Source organism: Pelodiscus sinensis, chromosome 14 (genome assembly GCF_052426305.1).
Source record: "Pelodiscus sinensis isolate ZL-2025 chromosome 14, ASM5242630v1, whole genome shotgun sequence".
In the NCBI taxonomy this organism is placed as follows: Eukaryota; Metazoa; Chordata; order Testudines; family Trionychidae; genus Pelodiscus; species Pelodiscus sinensis.
The window spans coordinates 15,066,281-15,085,749 of record NC_143065.1 but is presented as its reverse complement, the minus strand read 5'-3'; the positions used below and the strand labels follow the sequence as shown (position 1 = coordinate 15,085,749).

Here is a 19,469-nt window from a genome sequence, read left to right as displayed (position 1 = left end):
GACACACTCTAAGAAAGCAGAAAGGACACATCTGACTGTGAATGATGGATGCAGGAGTAGGCTTAGAGAAGGTTAGGGGAAGATATGGGGATTTCAAACTACATACTGGGTCTGATGGTTCAGGTTTCACCATTTTAATGGTATATTGACTTCTAAGCCTAGTGGTGACCGAGTAAAAGCCAGTCTTAGTTACTTTGCTGCTGGTTTGGCTAATATGTTCAGCTTCACTAGAGAAGTATTTGTCCAGTCCATGTAGTCCTAGAAATAAAGTGTGAATAACTCTTAAATATATAGTTAGTTGACTATTCAGTTCAGGTAATCAGAGTGTTTGATTTTTCTTTCAGCCATTCAAAAAATAAAGGTGTGTGTTTGTTTACCATATCACTGACTGAAATATATTAACTCATTCAGACTCTGATACTCTATTTTTAAGGCATGGATTTTTGTATGATGCAAGATATTAAAATTGAATCAAAATATAAGGCAATCTAATGACCACACACATGCCCCTTGTTGGGGCTTTAAAAAAATTCCCTGACAAAATTGCAGCATCAAGATTGTTGAACAAACATGACAAGTCAGGAAATTCAAGGCTCAATATTCTTCTTCACCTGAAACCTGTGAAGTCTGGCAGATGCACTTCCCAGATGGAGTTTACCCAACTCATAACCTTCCCATCTCTCTCATGCCCATCCCCCTCACTCTCACACACACAAACCTGCCAAGACCCCAGCCAGCTCTCCTACCCCCCCTCCCCCCGAGGCTGGAGCATTAGCCCCATCTTCCTGCTGGTGAGGAGAGAAATTCCCCCAGGGAAATGGCAGAACACAAACACACTGCCTGGAGGCTTTCCCCACTGCTCCCATTGACCAAATTGCAATCAGTGGGGGCATCGGGAGGCTGTGCTCCCTTATCTCTCTCATGCCCAGACCCGGTACCCTCATCCCCCCCAAAGAGGAGAAACAGAGTGCTACATTAGGAGGGCTGCATTGTGAGCTCATGGGGTGATTATCAGACTGTTTGTCTGTCTGCTATGACCATTTGTGTGACTGGAGCTAGTTTCAGGGACTGTTGACCCTGTGTGTGTGTTTTGACAACTGAATTAGGAGTGCTTTGTTCCAGGTGGGCCTTGAGGAGGAAGGTTTTGAGCTGGGCCAACTGCTTTCAGCCAGCAGCCTTATAAAAAGCATCCTGTTGCAAACTGAGAGCGAGTAGCAAACAGAGAGTTTGCTTGAGGATTCTCACAGAGTTTTTGTGCCTTTCAGGGTTCTGTGAGAAGTACATACAGCATCTTAAGAGGTTCCTAGAAGGGAAGACAATATGGATAATATGTGATCAGTTGTTGTAACCTGCACAGGATGTGCCTTGTTTGGCTTTCTCCCAGAGAATAGGTGTGACTTCATCTGGATGAAGTGCAAGCTGTTCTCCATACAGGGAGAGAAGGTTAAAGTATTTGCATCAGAGAAAATGTGGACTTTCTGGATAGATGTTAGCGTTTGTTCTTGCAGGCACGTCATACTGAAGAATCAGAGGACAGTGCAGTGTGGGGAGGAAAATTGTCAGCATGTGATCTCAGAAGAATTCATGTACTCCCCAGTGCAGACAGAGGTAAGAGATAGTTTTCAGTCTCTCTGCCAATGTACTATGGTGGAGAAGGGTTGGAAGATTCTTCTGAGGAAAGATGTTGGAAGAAGACCCCACTGACCAGAAAGCATGGGATGGACTTTCCTAAGGGTAGGAATTCTATGACCAAAATTCCCAAGAGGAAGAGACAAATTGTGGTCAAGGACTGAGGCATCCTTCTGCCATCCAGAACCGGAAAACTGAAAGTGTGCTGCTTGCCTGGAGCTAGAATTCAGGATGTCTGCTGGGGCTGATCAAGCTATCAGACTGCTATCCCTTCTACTTCTCCATGTGGGCACCAATAACACTGCCAATAATGACCTTGAGCAGGTCTTTGCAAACTATGTAGCCCTGGGAAGGATAAAGGAGTTTGAGATGCAAGTCATGTTCTCATTCATCCTCCCTGTTGAAGGAAAAGGCCAAGATAAGGACCATTGAATTGCGGAGGTAAATGCATGGTTGTGTAGGTGGTGTCAGAAAGAGGACTTTGGATTTTTTGACTTTGGGATGCTATAGGACCAAGGATCAGTAGGAAGAGATTGGCTTGACCTAACAGAGGGAAGAGTATCTTTGTAGGCAGGCTTGCTAGTTTAATGAGAGGGCTTTAAACCAGGTTCTCCTGGGGATCGTGACTTAAGCCTTTGGATAAGTGGGATACCAGCCTTTGGATAAGTGAGATGGAGGGTGCAACAGGGGAGGCCTCCTGATTCATACTGAAAAAGTAGGACAGTTGGCTAGTTATCTTAGGTGCCTGTATATGAACACAAGAAGCCTAGGAAACAAAAATTGGAAGTCCTGGCATAGTCAAGTAACTATGATGTGATTGGAATAAGACTTGGAGTAATTCACATGACTGGAGTACTGTCATAGATGAGTATAAACTTTTGAGGAAGGAGAGATGGGGGAGAAGAGATAAAGGAGTTGCAGTATGATTGCGCAGAGATCCAATATGCAAACAGAGAAAAGCCTGTTGAAAGTCTTCGGGTTAAGACTTGAAGTGAGAGCAACAGGAGTGATGTCATGGTCAGTGTCTGCTATAGACCAGAAGGTTAAGATAGAAGAGGATTTCTTTGGTCAATTAAAAAGTTTCCAGGTCACAGGCCCTGGTTCTCAGGGACTTCAATCAACCAGACATCTGGGAGAGCAATGCAGCAGTGCATGCCCAATCCAGGAAGTTTTTGGAGAGTGAGGACTATTTCCTGGTGCAAGTGTTGAAGAAACCAGCTAAAGGTCATGATCCTCATGACCGGCTGCTTACAAACAGGGAAGAATTGGTAGGGGAAGTATAAGTAAGTGGTAACCTGGGCTACATCTATACTTCAGGCTTCTTTTGGAAGAAGCTTTTCCAGAAGAGATCTTGGAAAAGCGCATTGGAAAAAGTGATCTGCTTTTTTGAAAGATAGTGTCCAATCAATGTGGACACTATCTTGCGTTTAAGTTGTGATTACTATGGACAGAGTGGCCACTAGGGCACCTGTGCTTTTTCCTGTAGGCTTCTTTAAAAAAAACAAAACAAAAAAAACCTCTTCCGCATCCACCCTTTTTTGGAAAAAGGCTTCTTCCTCCTAGAAAAAGATTTACCGTTGTTGGTAAAACCCCTGCATTCTTTCAATTAAATAACACAATTGCAGTGTGGACATAAGTGTAGTTTTTCTGGAAAAATGGATGTTTTCTGGAAAAACTCTGCAGTGTAGATATATCCCTGGATTGCAGTGATCATGAGATTATAGAGTTCAGGATCTTGGCAAAAGGAAAAAAGGAGAACAACTGAATATGAACCCTGGACTTCAGGAAAGCAGAGTTTGGCTCCCTCAGTGCAGGATTCCCTGGGAGGCTAATATGAGAGGGAAAGGAGTCCAGGAGAACTGGTTGTATTTTAAAGAAGCCTTATTAAGGGCACAGAACCAAACCAAATGTGCAGAAGAATAGCAAACATGGCAGGCAACCTGCTTAGCTTAACAGAGGGAGGCATATAAAAAAACATTGCCCAAGGATGCAGAGGTGTATCAGGAAGGCCAAAATGCAACTGGAGTTGCAGCTAGTAAAGGTTTCTACAGGTAAAATAGCAACAATAAGGTGATCAGGGAAAGTGTGGGACCTTTACTGGAAACCTAGTGATAGAAAATGTGGAAAAAGCTCAAAAGTTAGAGAAGGAACAGGGCATGCTCTGGGAAGGGGGGCAGGGATTGGCAGAGTGTTTGAGGGAAGGGCTGAGACCTGTTTGAGAGAAGGGAGGGGAGGGTCAAACATCCCTTGGTAAAATGGGGTGCAAGTGTAACCCACACACCTACTGGGTGTGGTTGCCTGTTCCGTGTAGTGTCAGAGGCAGGTTCTGGTTGGGAGGTGCTTACCTAGATGGCTCCTAGCTAGCAGCTTTGCAGGACCCCAAGGCAGGCCTGCCAGCAGTCCCAGACAACTCAAAGTGGCTGGCTGCTTGCTATCACTGGCTGCTCTGGGTGCTCCAGCCAACAAGAGCTGAGAAATTGTGTTGGGGGTGGGGGCAGCATGTGAAGACTTGCCCCCAACCCCTGGCCTGAAGCAGAGCTATTAAAGTGGTGCGGGGCTGCTCTGAACTTGAGGCTCCCAGCAGGACAACCCACAAGCCAGATCTGTCAGCTTGGTGGGCTAGATCTTACCCACCCCTAATCTAAATGAAACTTAAAATAGATTTTCTTTAAAATCATCAGTAAGAAATATCACTGGCAGTTTTCAAACAAACATTTATGTGTGTTCTAAGTTAAAATATATAATCTCATGTACTTCTATTGCATCCTCCTGGTTATACAAAATCTAGTTTTAAAGGTATATTTAGTTTCAAACATACAGTTTTAGTGGTTAAACTAACCATATAAAAAGAACCTTTGTTTAGGAAAGTAAAAAATACAAATGCAAAACAAGATTCAACTTGATGACGTGAATCAAGATTTCTTGCTTGCAGACTTAAACCTTGAGTAAAACTGGTGATTTTTAAATGTTTCTGCCATGGCCTTGGTACAATATATTAGTTGTCTAGTGAGGGATAAACCCTGTGCATTTGAAAGGTACATCTGCACAAAAGTTGGGAGCAGTGTTCCCTCTAAGCTGCAAGGCAACACAGCTTCACAGGTGATTAATCAGTCCCACCCAGTCAGCCAGCTCCTGCATGGAGCCCTGAGCCCCTGACTGGGCAGGGCTGATTAATCACCTGTGAAACTGTACTGTAGCACAGCTTAGAGCAAACACTGGTTGGGAGGTGTAACTCTTGCTACATATACTTTCTCTTCTAAGCCAGTGCACTAAAATTAGCAGTGTAACTTTCGGTAAAGGGTGATGGCTAGGTCAGCCTGCTGCCTATGTAGCCAAGGTATCGCTGTGAATTATCACATCAGTTTGAGCATGTCTACCTAACGTGTGAATTACTCCTTTGTCATGTTATTGGATTCTAAAGGTGGGGGAGGGAGGTGTTTGCCCCAAAAGTTGGTATATGAGGTATCAAATGAAAGCTTATGTTCTACTGATTCTGTATATGCTATTTATGTACTTGTATAATATCTGTATATGTACTCTGGGTTGATGCTGGAAAATTCTCTGTTTGAGGCAGAGCAATGTGCCACCTATGTTCATTCAATGGCTATGCTAATTAGTGAGGCTCCATGGACAATAGATCTCTAAGTGCCAGAGACACACCTGAAGGAATGTGTCTGGCTACCTGCAAACCAGTCAGGGCATAATGGCTGCAAGCATGTGAAACAAGGATAGACCGTGTGACCTGCTCTGGCCAGGAGAGCTATCTAAGTGCCAAATGGCAATCTCCATCTAGCCTTGAGTTCAGCTCCTGATCCCAGATGCAGCCTTGCAGGGAACAATGAGTCAGGAAGAATCGTGGAGCCATCCTGACATAGGATGTACACCAGAGACTTTTAAGATAGCAGAGATGTTATAAACTGGTAAGAGCCTGTATCGAGAACTGGGTTATTCGATGCATGTAATATATTCTCCTTAACCTTACTCTCATGCTTTTCTTTTGTTTAGTAATAAACCTTTAGATTGTAGATTCTAAAGGATTTGCTCAGTGTGTTCTTGTGGGCAAGATCCAGAGTGTAAATTGACTGGGACCTGTGGCTGGCTTCTTGTGACAGGAAGAACCTGTTCGGGGTAGGTGAGATTGGGTTCTATAACCCTTCACCTGTGTGTTAGGCCTGGGGCTGATTGGGGCACAGGAAGAGCTGGGGTGTCTGAGGGGTTTTGCTCGTGAGGCTTCTGGCTGGCCAGATTGGCAGCTGAAGTGCTCGGTGTGACTGGTTTGTGGCCTATTTGGGAGGGTCCCTGATCTGGGGCTGTAAGGAGCCCCGAGTCTGAGCAATTCGCCCTGAGTGGATGCCCTCAGCTGTGCCCAGACCTGGCTTGGTCTGTCACAGCCTCCCACAGCAACTTCTGACCAGGATCCATGTCTGCAGGACCTGCCAGCTAAGAAACTCTAAACAAAAAGGGCTGTCATTGCCTGGGAAGGATTTCCCTTCAAAAAAAGAGCTTACTGGCACCATCCTCATTTGACTGACAGGTGCCAGACTTGTCTTACTGGAGGTGTCCCAAGGAGCTAAGGCATCTATGCAGCTATGCCCTCCATCTGCTCAGAAGCCAGCAGCAAGATGGCCATCCCAACATCAAAGGAACTGGCAGCACTGCAGGTGCTTGCATCTTCAGTGCCCTCATCGCCAGCACTGAAGGAGCCTTCCGTGCAGAGTCCATGCCGCCAGCACCATAGGTACATATAGTCACTGATCTGGTACTGACAATGGCATTGAGTTTCTCCATACTGAGGTCACTTACTTTTTACATGGGCTTGGCCATATCTTCGGTACTGGACGCTCTCATTTTCAGTAATAATGCTATTCCTATGCACGGGGGCCTACCAAATCAATAAAAACAACACTGTGACCCACCCTTTTCAAATGATGACGTGATCATTCTCACCCCTTATTCATCTCCCAAACCTACTACACAGCCTCAACCACCTCGGATTCCAGGACAAGTCTGGCAGCCATTTCCACCTATTCCCCTTCCTACCACTTGGCTAGGCTGGGACCATGGGCCCTCTCTAGAACACAACAATCTGCTCCTTTGCAGGCAGTGATCCACAGAGGCAAGAACTCTTCTCTCTGCCCCATCTGGACACACTCCAACAAGATATAGAAGGGCTGGAAGATGTACAAGAAGTTGACACCATGCCTCTTACACCTCTGTCATCATCATCACTAAATGAGACTATTGTGCCCCCAATCCCTGTTATGGGAGATGACTTCAAATCCTTTTAAGACTTCTTTAAAAGGGCAGCAGATTCATTGGACATCTCTCACAGAATTACCTAAAACACAGCATAAACTGAATCTAGCAAACCCCTGCATCCATCCTGCTGCCTTCTAAGTGAGCAGACTGAAAGAATTATGTGCTGGCCAAAGCAGCTGAATTCCTCTTTTCTCATCCTGCACCAAATTCTCTAGTCATAGAGGTGGTACACCATACAGGTAAGCAGGCTCAGTTTAAAACAATCCTCTATGACAAGGATTGGAAGAGGTTAGATATTTTCGGTAGAAAAGCATACTTTGTCTGCTTCCCTGAAGTTCTGCATTGTGAACTACTAGGCTGTGTTGGCAAAATAAACCTAGGGCTTGTTTGAGAAAATGAGGCTGTTTATTGTCTGGTAATTTTATCAATAGATTCGTACAAAGCAAACATAGCAGAGGGATCACTGAGGGTAAGTCTACACTAGCTCGTTAATTTGAGCTAGGTAGGCAAATCAGGGAACCGGAGTTGCAAATGAAGCCCGGGATTTAAATATCCCGGGCTTTATTTGCATGTCCCCGTCCGGCCGCCATTTTTAAATCCCCCTTAGTCCGAACGAACTGCCCGCGGCTACACGCAGCAGTTTACAGTTAATCCGAACTAAGTCCTTAGTTCGGATTAACTGTAAACTGCTGCGTGTAGCCGCGGGCAGTTCGTTCGGACTAAGGGGGATTTAAAAATGGCGGCCGGACGGGGACATGCAAATAAAGCCCGGGATATTTAAATCCCGGGCTTCATTTGCAACTCCGGTTCCCTGATTTGCCTACCTAGCTCAAATTAACGAGCTAGTGTAGACATACCCTGATAGTGAATACAGTGCTGCAGGCATCTCTAGACTCTGCCCTTTGTCTGTTTGTTTGATGGAATCTTTCATTCTCTAGCAGTTCTTCTGTAGTCACTTTATATATTAATTAGCAGAAGCCATATCTAAAGACACTTAAAGCTAGAGTAGGCAGACCCCTAGAAAATATTCTACAGCAGGAAAAATCTTAAGGCTTCATCCTGCAGCCTTGGTCACATGAGTGCAGATTCCAGGATAAGTCCTGTGCACTGTAAATCTCACAAAAGTAAGGCCTAACTCATTCATGAAGTACATTGAAATCTTTATAGAAGGGCCCAATACTATTTTAGGAGGATGGGACTTTGACTAAGACTGAAGTCTTATTCCACTTTATAGTAAGATTGTATCAATTTGTCTGGTTTTGGTTTTTTGTCTTTTCTTCTGATATATATATTGTAAATCTTTGCTAAAAGTATGTTTAAAATATCCTTAAGATAGGTTTTGATCTCATGTCATAAGTCTTCCTAGCACATTTGATGGGTTCAATCTTGGAAAGAATTGTTCCTTTCTCCCTGTCCACTTTCAAAGTGAAATTGGCTAAGTTGCCAGTGGGTGAAAATGTCAGATGTCAGAAAACACTTGTGACTATTTCTGGAGCGAGAACTTAGTAGAAGTCTCCCGTGCTCTGCTTTATTTACAACATGCTTGAAAAGAAGATGAAATATGACTGATTTTTAACACTGCTCCTTACTGTTTAACACACAGAGTCCCCTTTAAGCAATTCTAACATTTAGGGAAAAATAACTTGCTGGAGTCATGTAAAACTCAGTTTTATAAAACCTGTCAGATATTACAGTTTTTTTGCTACTAATTTGTCTATAAATAATCTTATCTACTGACATTTAAAAACTCTTGAGGTTGGCGTCTCTTTGTATGTTGTTGGAGCTGCATTCTGGAGACCCAGGCTTTATAAATTGTTAGGCTCTGGGGCAACTATCCCTTTTCTCCTCCCTTGGTGGCCCTGTGCTTTCATGTGTTTGTATCACTTACTTGAGAGAGTCTGAAACTTCTGTTGATGAACAGGAAGTTGGGATGTAGGTATGTCTGATTCTTGTTTTTCAACATATAGCTCTAGCATGTCATGTGATGACTCTGGCTGTATTAGATTTATTGACTTTCTGTTGTGTCTGCTGCCCTCCAGATTTAAACTTCATAAGCAAAGAAAAATACTTTTAAACCTCAGACTTATTTATATCCATTGTTGGATGGAGAAGAGAATAGGCCAAAGTTTAAACCTTCAGGAAAGAGCTTTAGTAATGTTTTTTCCCAACTTCTCTACCCAAACTTGTTAATTTCTTTTCCTCAAAGTAAATCTGAGGTAAAGGTATCAATGCTATTAAGTAAGTTATAATGCTTATAGTAAGTTAAGATAGTCTGACACTTATTCTTGTATAGGTTGCACCTCCCTTAACTGGGATGCTCTGGTTCAGCAACATCTGTGTTTCAGCAGGAGGGCCAACAGCTGGGAGCCTGGCATAGCCCAGGGTTGTGATGGTAGGGTAGGTGTTGGTTGGCCTGCTGCCTAGAAGTCCTGCCTGGGAGTGGGATTGGTCAGCAGGCAGCCTGGACAGGGCCAAAGGAGCCGATGGCAAGGAGGAGTGGCAGACTGAGGAGCTAATGACAGAGGACCTCCCTTGATTTGGCAAATTCTCTCATCTGTGACAAGTCAGGTCCCGAGGGTGCTGGACCAGGGAGGTCCAACATGTATTACTTTACATACATCTATACCAAAGTTTCCTGTCTCTTCTATTTCAGGAATCTTATCCCTCTTCATCACCAATATGGTTTGTGGAATCAGATGATCCAAACCTGACTTCAGTGTTGGAGCGATTAGAAGATATTAAGAAGAGCAATACTCTGGTGAGGAACTAATAGTTTTTAACTTTTTCATTAATTGCAGGTCAGATTAAATAAAAAGTGGTTTCACATGGTAAGGTTGCACTCCCACCCCCTAATACTTCTGGCTGTTGGCTTAAACTTTTACATCATAAGGCAGGCAGCTCTTTTTTTTTAAAAAAAAAGTACTGAATCGTAGGGTTGGAAGAGACCTGAGAGGTCACTGAGTCCTACCTCCTGCCCAAAGCAGGACAGACCCCAAATAAATCATCCTAGCCAGGGCTTTGTCAGGCCAGGATTTAAAAACCTCTAGGCTATGTCTACACTGTAGGCTTTTTGAGCAAGAATGGCTGTTCTTGCACAAAAACTTGCATAGTGTCTTCACTGCACATGTGTTCTTGCACAAGTAAATTTACAGTAAGGCATTGGAACAGAGGGCTTCTTCCACAAGAGTTATTCCTTTCCTCGCAAGGAATAATCCCTTTTGCTCAAGAAGGCAGTGTGGATGGGCAACAGGGGTTTCTTGTTAAAGAAACCCCTATGGCTAAAATGGCCATCAGAGCTTTCTTGCGCAAGAGAGCGTCCATACTGCCATGGACGCTCTTGCGCAAAAGCACATCTCTTGCGCAAAAGCACATGGCAGTGTGGACATGCTCTTGCGCAGAACAGTTCTTGTGCAAAAAGCCTGCAGTATAGACATGGCCCATGGGTTGGAGATTCCACCACCTCCCTAGACAATCTATTCCAGTGCTTTGCCACCCTCCTAGGTAAAATAGTTTATCCTAGTATTCAACCTAGACCTCCCCCACCGTAACTTGAGACCACTGCTCCTCATTCTGTCCTCTCACTGTTGAGAACAGCCTCTCTCCATCCTCTTTAGAACCCCCCTGCTTTCAGGTAGTTAAAGGCTGCTATCAAATCCCCCCTCATTCTTATCTTCTGTAGACTAAATAAGCCCAAATCCCTCAGACTCTCCTCATAAGTCATGTGCTCCAGCCCCCTAATCATCCCTGTTGCCCTGAGCTAAACCCTCTCCAATGCGTCCACATCCTTTCTGTAATGGGGGTGGGAGGTGAGGGCAGAATTGGACTCAATATGCCAGATGTGGCCTTACCAGTGCCAAATAAAGGGGAATAACCACTTCTCTAGATCTGCTGACAGTGCTCTTCCTAAAGCACCCTAATATGCTGTTAGTCTTCTTGGCTACGAGGCCACAATGTTGACTCATATCCAGCTTCTCATCCCCTATAATTCTCAGGTTCTTTTCTGCTAAACTGCTACTTAGCCAATTGATCCACAGCTGTGAACAGTGCTTGGGATTCTTCCATACCAAGTACATGATTCTGCACGTGTCCTTGTTGAACCTCATCAGATTTCTTTTGGCCCAATTCTCCAGTTTGTCTGTCACCCTGGACCCTATCCCTACCCTTAAACGTATCTACCTCTCCCCGTAGCTTAGTGTCATCAGCAAACTTACTCAGGGTGCAATCCATCCCCTCATTCATGTAATTAATAAAGATGTTAAACAAAACTGGTCCTAGAACCAATCCGTGGGGCACTCTGCTAGAAACTGACTGCCAACCTGACATCTAGCCATTGATCACTACCTTTTGGGCCTGACAGTCTAACCAGCTTTTTATACACCTGATAGTCCATGTATTCAATCCATACTTCCTTAATTTGCTGGCAAAAATATTGTGGGAGTCCATATCAAAAGCTTTGCTAAATTCAAGGTATATCACATCCATTGACTTTCTCATGTCCACAGAGTCAGTTACTTCGTCGTAGAAGCTAATCAGATTGTTTAGGCCCTGCTTACCCTTGGTGAATCCATGTTCACTATTCCTGATCACTTTCCCCTCTTCCGAGTGCTTCAAAATGGATTCGTTGAGGATCCCCTCCATGATTTTTCCGGGGACTGAGGTAAGGTTGACTGGTCTGTAGTTCCCTGGATTGTCCTTCTACCCTTTTTTAAAGATTGGCACTACATTTGCCTTTTTTCAGTCATCCGGGACTTTTCCCGATCTCCACAGGTTCTTGAAGATAATGGCCAAAGACTCTGCCATGCTGTTTGTCAACACCCTCAGTACCCTCAGATGCATTAGATCTGGCCCCATGGATTAGTGTATGTCCAGCTTTTCTAAATAGTTCTTAACCTGTTCTTTCTCCTCCATAGACTTCCTTCCTCTTTCCTATTCTATGTTGCCTAGTGCAACAGTCTGGAAGCTGACCTTGTCTGTGAAGATAGAGGCAAAAAAAAGCATTGAGTACTTCACCTTTTTCCACATTCTCCACTAAGCTACCTCCCTCATCCAGTAAGGATTCCACACCTTCCCTAACCACCCTCTTATTGCTAACATGCCTGTAGAAATCTTTTTTGTTACCCTTCACATCCCTTGCTAGCTGCAATTCCAATTGCGCTTTCACCTTCCTGATAACACGCCTGCATGCTCGAGCAATATATTTATACTCCTCCCTAGTCATCTGTCCAAGTTTCCACCTCCTGTAAGCTTCCTTTTTGTGTTCTAGCTCATCAAGGATTTCACTGTTAAGCCAAGCTGGTTGCCTACCATATTTGCTTTTCTTCTTGCATATCAGGATGATTTGTTCTTGTGCCTTCAATAAGGCTTCTTTAAAATACAGCCAGCTCTCTTGGATTCCTTTCCCCTTCATGTTAGCATCCTGGGGATCCTGCCCATCAATTGCCTGAGGGGAGAGTGAAAGTTTGCTTTTCTGAAGTCCAGGGTGTATATTTTGCTGCTCTTCTTTCTTCCTTTGGTCAGGATCCTAAAATCGACCATCTCATCATCACTGCTGTCCAGATTGCCACCCTGTACTTGATTAGTAATCCCAAAAGTCTTGAGTTTTTTGGATGATGTTAAACTGTCTGAGAGAACATTTTGTTAAATTGTCAATGGTGTAACTAATGCATTCTGAAAATAGTTCGATGTGCAAATCTATTTATCATTTAACTTGTAGCCTGTTAATCTGTACTTGGGAGCATTTAAATAGTTAGTGTTTCTATTATATAGAAATTAAAATGACTTCAGTACTTTTGTGGGTGGAATTTAATGTGTGCTTTTAGAGTAAACGTGGTCCTGAATTCAATTGGAATTGTGGTTTCCATAGCTGAAAACAATTCTCAAACTTAACCCTAAACACTCTTTGTTTTAGTAATAAAGATGTCTAATTTTGTCCTAGATAGTTTTGCATTGCAGGTGGCAATGGCATTGAGCCCTGTAAGCTTGTCAGCTCTGGGAGGGGCGCCTCCCCTTCGGGGTCAGTGGGCCACTCCAATTCACTACACCCGGATCCGTCTCTGAGGGGAATTAACACATCAAATAACCAGTCTGGGGGTCCCCTGCTCCTACCTCAGGGCGGGGTGACAAAAGTAAACAATACCAAGGTGGCCTGGGTTTGGGCAGGCCAGCAAATAAAGTCAGAGTCCCAGCCTTAGTTCAGGGCTGGGTGTCAGGTAAACAATTTATAAGCCCAGCCCTTGGTCAGGGCGGGGCAACAGGCAAGCAGTCTATAAGCCCATCCCTTGGTCAGCAAATAGTTTATAAGGCCCAACAGTTTATCAAGGCCCAGCCCTGGTTCGGGAGGGAGGAGGGGGGGGGGGCCGCCGGAAAGCAGTTTGTAAAGTAATCTACATGTTTCAGGTCTCCTGACTCAGTAGGGCTGCAGGCAGCTTGCTGGCCGTGGTGGAGAGGGGGAGGCTACCACCCAAGCATTGGGTGGCAGAGGGGACACAGGGCCGCTCACTCCACTGTGTCCCAGCCCAGGTCCCTAGAGGCAGCAGTCTGCTGTTGCTGGATCAGCAGGAGCTCCAGCCCAAAATGCACTGATCCGGGCATGTCTATGTCCATGCTGTCCCCTGGGCCACTTCCCTCCTCAGCATGTATCCGGTGGTTGCATAGGTCTCCCACAGAGTCACAGGGATCCAGGTCCATTGGCCACTCCTCAGCAGCTTGCAGGGTGCTTGCAAAGTCCAGGGAAGTCTGTTGTTCCTTTGGGCCCCATGCCAGCTCACCACCTCCCCAAGTGTCTGCTCCACTCTGCAGCATGCAGGGGAGCCCTCTGGCCCTTGCTGTTCTTCCGGGCTGCTGAGCAGCAGGGGGCCTGGTGGCCCACGCCACGTCATGCCTTAGCTCCCTTCCTCGAGGTGTAGGGGAGTCCTCTGGCCTCTTCAGTGGTCGGCCCTCACTGGCCTGGCTGGCAGACTTTTTACCTCTCTGGCCCCACCCCCTGGCTTCGGCCAGGTGGCTCATTAGGGCCAGGTGAAAACCACCAAGGCTCTGGGAGGGGCACTTACCCTTCGGGTGCAGTGGGTGGCCACTTGGAATCACTCCAGAGAAGAAGGAGCAGGAGCAAGGTGTAGATGCTGCTCTCCTCCTCTTCTTCTGTTCCTGCTGCCTGCACCAGCCAGAGTTCTCCCCGCCCTACCCAGCCACCGCCTGCCTGCTGAGGCTCCCAGCTGCCGGACCTGCTCTCCCAGACAACGCTGCTGCTGCTGCTCCTGTTCACCATCACCACCAGCTGCTGCTGCTGCTGTCTGAGGGAAGGGGAGGGGAGAGGGGCCTGCCGGCCTGATCCCCCCGCTGCTCCAGAGGAAGAGGACCCCACCAGCATCCACCATCCAGAGGCCTTCCCTAGCTGGCTGCCACCTGTCTGCTGCTCCTGTACCATCTGCACCCCACCGAGGAAGGGTAAGTCTACACTACCACCCTAGTTCGAACTAGGGTGGTTAATGTAGTCAATCGAAGTGTAACGAGGTGTAATGGTAGTTCAAATTAGAAACCTAATTGAAACTACCTACTCCGTGCCGCGTGTAGCCGCGGGCACAGAGTCCAAACTACCGGGAATTTAAAAATGGCAGCGCCCGGCAAGATGCAAATGAAGCCCGGGATATTTAAATCCCAGGGCTTCATTTGCAACTTCGATTGACTACATTAACCACCCTAGTTCGAACTAGGGTGGTAGTATAGACATACTGGAAGAAAAGAAGAGAACCACCATTTGGACTGTGGAGGGGGTTTGTTTCCTGGAACTGAGCTTTTTTACCTACTCTTGGGGTGGTGGTGGACTGAGGAGGGGTTGGGGGAGAGGCGTAGAGCCCTCCCCAAGTCCGGCTGCCCCCCCGTCCCCAATACCACCACCCCGATGATCCCCTCCACCAAGTCCCTTGCACCATCTGGACTTGCCCCTCCGTGCGGTTAGCTACTCCTCCTCTCCCTTTTACTATCTGGGACTGTTCCGCTGCAGCAGCGGGCGAGGACTGAGCCCCCACAGGCACTCATGGGTGTGTCCCCCACACCTTTTCCCATTGGACTTGGCTCCCTCCCTCAGCAGTGTTTGGCTGGGGGGCCCCTTCGCCCCTGTTTTCCCCACCTTGTCCCCCACTACAGTAGCTTGCCCGCCCCGCCCTGTTAACCAGTTCTGTTTCCCCCTCCCCTCCCTGAGTTTGCTGACCTGCCCTGCCCAGCCCCAGTTTGTTTGCCACCCAAGAGGTGGTGGAGAGGGGCCTGGTGGGGGGTGGCGTGCATGTGCCCCTCAAGCCATTGGAGGACCTGGACATATGGGTGGTCCTCACCTCCCCGCTGCTTGCCCGCTCCACCCAGGGAAGGCCAATACCAACGATTAGCCCTCTCCTATTGGGCTGTAGGGACCCCGCTCGCTCTCCCTTGCCTCAACGTCCCCCCTCCGAAGAACAACTGTGTCCCCTGGCCTTGCCCCTGCTGACCAGCCCTCCACCTCGGAAGGCTGGATGCTTGTTTGGGGGAAGCACAGAGCTTGCGGTTCGCGGGCTCAATCTCCCCCCTCTGAAAAATCCTGAGGGGGGCCAGTGCTTCTGAGAACGCCCTCAGCGAGCGTCAGCAGGAGGTGCCGGCCGAGGAAGCCGTGGCAGCGAGGGGGGGGCACTGCCGTCTCCCCTGCAGAGCCCCCCATGCAGAGCATGAGGAGGCCTCAGGTGGAGCTCCTCCAGCCCTGGTGCCAGCTGAGCCCCCTGTTGCCACTGCCAAGGTAATTGTTGCCTTGGCGGCCGGCGGGGAGGGCTCTGGGGCCAAGGGGATGGAGCTTAGCTCCATTTTTGAGGCGATCAAGGCCCTGGGTCTGACCCCGCTCACCCAGGGGAAGAACGACCCTCTGCCTGGCCTGTGGGCCTTGGTCTGGGTGGCGACTCTGCTGCGCTGCCCCTCCTCTCCCCACCGTTATTCCCCAGGTGGCCAACCCCGTCCTCAAGCTTGGGGCGCCCCTAGTATTGCCTGTTGGCCCGGCCAACTCGAGCGCCAGAGCTGAAGCCTCCATGCCCTTAGGGACGACGGCTGGCACCGAGCGGCCGGGTCCCAGGCTTGGGGGTGCCCCTGAGGCGGGACGGCCATCTTCCCTTCCTGTCGGGGGCCCAGCAGAGAACACCCCCCCCCCCCCCGCCGATGCCGTGGTCGTAGCTTCTACTTCTCTACCTGACCCCGGTGTCAGCGCAGGCCCCCTTCCCGCTTTTGCCCTACCGGTCCCCATTCGGGAGGCGCTGCAGCCGGTGGCACAGACCTGCGGGATCTTCCCCCTGACCCTGATGATAGTTCTGATCCCCTCCCCTGTTCTGATTCTCTCCTGCCCTCCCCCCGCCCCGTTCACGCCCTTGGTCTTGAGTCCTCCCCTGTTCCTGACCCCTCTCCCATGGGTACCGCTTTCCCCCCCCTCTGTGCCTGACCCACTGCCTGGCACTGAACCCATCCCTTCTCCTGCCCCTATCGCAAGATCCTCATCACCCTCCCCCCATTCTCTCCCCTATTATTGCCCCTACGGTGATGCCTGCTCCCCTTCCCTCTCCCAGGTGTAGTGGGAGAAGCGGGAGGAACTCTGGACCCTGGAAGACTACAGGGCCTGGGGTGCCTTCGTTCAATCTCGCATCCAGCTCCTTCAGGAGATGGATCGTGGCTCCTGCTTCTTCTTTGCCCTGGAGAAAAAGAGGGGGGCTAAAAATCACATCACCTGCCTTTTGGCAGAGGACGGCACCCCTCTTATGGATCCGGAGGAGATGCGTGGAAGGGCCAGGGCCTTCTATGCCAGTTTGTTCTCCCTGGATCCAACCGAAGCCAACGCCTGCAAGGTGCTCAGCGTGGGCGACCAGGACCGGCTGGAGATGCCTCTTACTCTGGCCGAGTTCTCAGAAGCCCTCTGTCTAATGCCCAACAATAAAACCCCAGGCATGGATGGGCTGACCGTGGAGTTCTACCGCATATTCTGGGACGTCCTCGGCCTAGACCTCGTCACCGTCTGGGCCAAGTCTTTGGAGAGCAGGGTCCTCCCTCTGTCGTGCAGGCGAGCCATGCTGGCCTTATTGCCGAAGAAGGGGGACCCCCGCGACCTTCAGAATTGGCGTCCCGTCTCACTCCTCAGCACGGACTGTAAAGTCGTAGCAAAGGCCATCTCGCTGAGACTGCGATCCATTCTGGTGGACGTGATCCACCCTGACCAGTCCTACACCATCCTGGGCTGTAGCATCTTTGATAATCTGTACCTGGTCTGGGATCTCTTGGAGCTTGGGTGTAGGGATGGTCTGTTTGCCCTCCTGTCCCTGGACCAGGAGAAGGCATTCGACAGGGTGGACCAAAGGTATCTTCTAAGCACTCTGCAGGCCTTCAGCTTCGGGCCCCGTTTTATGGGTTTTCGCCAGGTGCTGTACGCCCTTGCGGAGTGTTTGGTCAAGCTCAACTAGACCCTGACCGAGCTGGAGTACATCAGGGGTGTCCGCTGTTGGGCCAGCTGTACGCTCTGACGATCGCGCCCTTCCTCTGTCTTCTCCGTAGGAGATTGATGTGGTTCTGCCTCCTCCCCACTTCCTGGGGGGTTGAGGGCTGAAGCAGTGGCTGCCCATTTCTGCTCCTTGGGGCTCTTAGGGAAACACACTCCATGTGCCAGGACTGGAGCTGGGGCTGCAGTGTTTCCCATGGGCTCAGATTGGAACCCACTGTAGGCCCTGACTTGATGGATTTGGAGGACTGTAAAGTAAAGATTGTTTAAACTAAAACTGCTAGAGTACAAGTTCTGCAGAATTCAAGGATATTTGATGGCATTATTTCTAGCATGAGAGCCCGTTGGTGCAGTTATTAGAATTGTATCAAATCAAAACATTACTACTTTATTGAGTGAATGCTCATGTGCATTCCAGTATGTATGTGGGCATGTCATGTGCACAATCATTGGAAGATTTTTCCCTAAAGGTGCCCCTGGGGTCAGCTGTAGCACTCACTGTAGTGGTACCTCCATAGCTGCTTATATATACTCCTGCAAACCTGATGCCTGCTCACTTTCTTCTTTCCATCAGTGATGGTTATTGGAGCTTCTGACTTCTTGCTTTGCAACTCATTAGTTCTTAGTATTTCTTCGTAGTGTAGATTAGCTTTGTTGGTTCTAGTTGGTTAGTTCTGAGGGGGTTCCCCTTCCACTTGTTTACTTGTGTTCTTGGGTTATGCAGCAGCAGCCTCAGGGCTTCAAACAGTGTGCTGAGTGAGAGATATATGCCTAGAGCAGTGTTTCTCAAAGTGGGCTACGGACCCACTCTGAGAGAGCTGCTAACAGGCCTCTCTGGTTTGTTTGTTTATCAGCTCTACAGCCACAGAGCTTCGTAGATCCCGTTGGCTATGGTTCACTGTTTGTAGCCAAGGGAAGCAGGAAGCAGTAGCTTGGGCCATGGATGGGTGGCCCTGGGGCGCAGCGCAGGACTGGCGCTTGCACCTCCCGGGGAAGAAAGAAACATGGCTCTATCGCTAGCTGAAGGCCAAACGGAGCTACCAGCTTGCCTCTGCCTCCTCTCCATTTCCTATGGGGTTGAGGGCTGAAGCAGTGGCTGCCCGTTTCTGCTCCTTGGGGCTCTTAGGGAAACACGCTCCATGTGCCAGGACTGGAGCTGGGGCTGCAGTGCTATTTTTAATACCACAGTACAGGCCCCAGCAGTCGCAGCCCCCAGGGCTCCCGGGGGCAGGGTCTTATGGCAGGCAGCTGCCCCGTGTGCTGGAACTGGAGCTGGAGCCACAGTACTATTTTTAGTACTGCAGCCCAGGCTCCAGCTCCAGCAGCCACCATGCTGCCCCGCCCCTGGGAGCAGAGGAGGTTGCGCACACTCCCCCATCCCCAGGCCATATTTGGCCTAGGGGCAGGGGAGTGCAGGAAGTCTCTCATGCCGGGGCCATTGCAAAAATTTCTGAAGTGGCCCCTGGCAAAAAATTGCCTACCCCTGTTAGAGGGGCTCATGTCAGCTGACTCCTTCAGTCCCGACTCCTTCAGGCATGATACAGGGAACATAGTGTGCTCATGCTTGGTTGCCCATGCAAATGCCAGAGCACTGCATCCATAGACCCTGATATGCTGGAAAGCTCATGGGTGTTGTGGTGTGCCGCATGGTGCTGTACTTTGAAAACCTATGCACGTTGCTCTGTCGGGCAAAAGGACAATGAATAAGCTTGGCGTGGCACAGAGGCTCTGCTCAGGCAAGCCTTGGTGCTCATGCTAGCGCAGTTGCCAGTCAATCCCCTGCACATAGTGCAATGCCAGTTTTGGCGTTGTGAGATGAGCTCAGACTGGTGGGACCACATCGTCATGGAGAGATGGGACGATCAGCAGTGTTTGCAGAACTTCTGCATGCGGAAGGCCACATTCCTTGAACTCTGCAAATGGCTCACCCCTGCCCTGAGGTGCCAGGATACCCACATGAGACCTGGTCTGACAATGCAGGTCATAGCCTTATAGAAGCTTGCCATGCCAGACAACTACTGCTTTTTGGGCATAAGTTTGGGGTGGGGAAATCTATGGTTGAGGCTGTTCTCATACAAGCAGCCAAGGCCTT

At 48.6% G+C, this 19,469-nt stretch overlaps 1 protein-coding gene across 6 annotated transcripts in view; it reads left to right on the top strand.

Moving 5' to 3' along the window:
* UBE2Q2 (ubiquitin conjugating enzyme E2 Q2) overlaps positions 1-19,469 on the top strand; it is a 120,594-nt gene that overhangs the window by 10,295 nt on the left and 90,830 nt on the right. For 3 of the 6 annotated variants that reach the window (XR_016350648.1, XM_089781973.1, XM_075897351.2), the window contains exons 3-4: positions 1,509-1,608; positions 9,542-9,646. The exons of 1 other annotated variant lie outside the window; for it this stretch is intronic. Coding sequence is in view for 4 of the 5 variants with exons in the window: in XM_089781973.1 (XP_089638099.1) it covers positions 1,509-1,608; positions 9,542-9,646 (205 nt within the window). In the remaining variant the exon portion in view is untranslated. The remainder of the gene's footprint in view (positions 1-1,508; positions 1,609-9,541; positions 9,647-19,469) is intronic. 2 more of the 6 variants (XM_075897355.2, XM_075897352.2) reach the window with 1 other exon arrangement.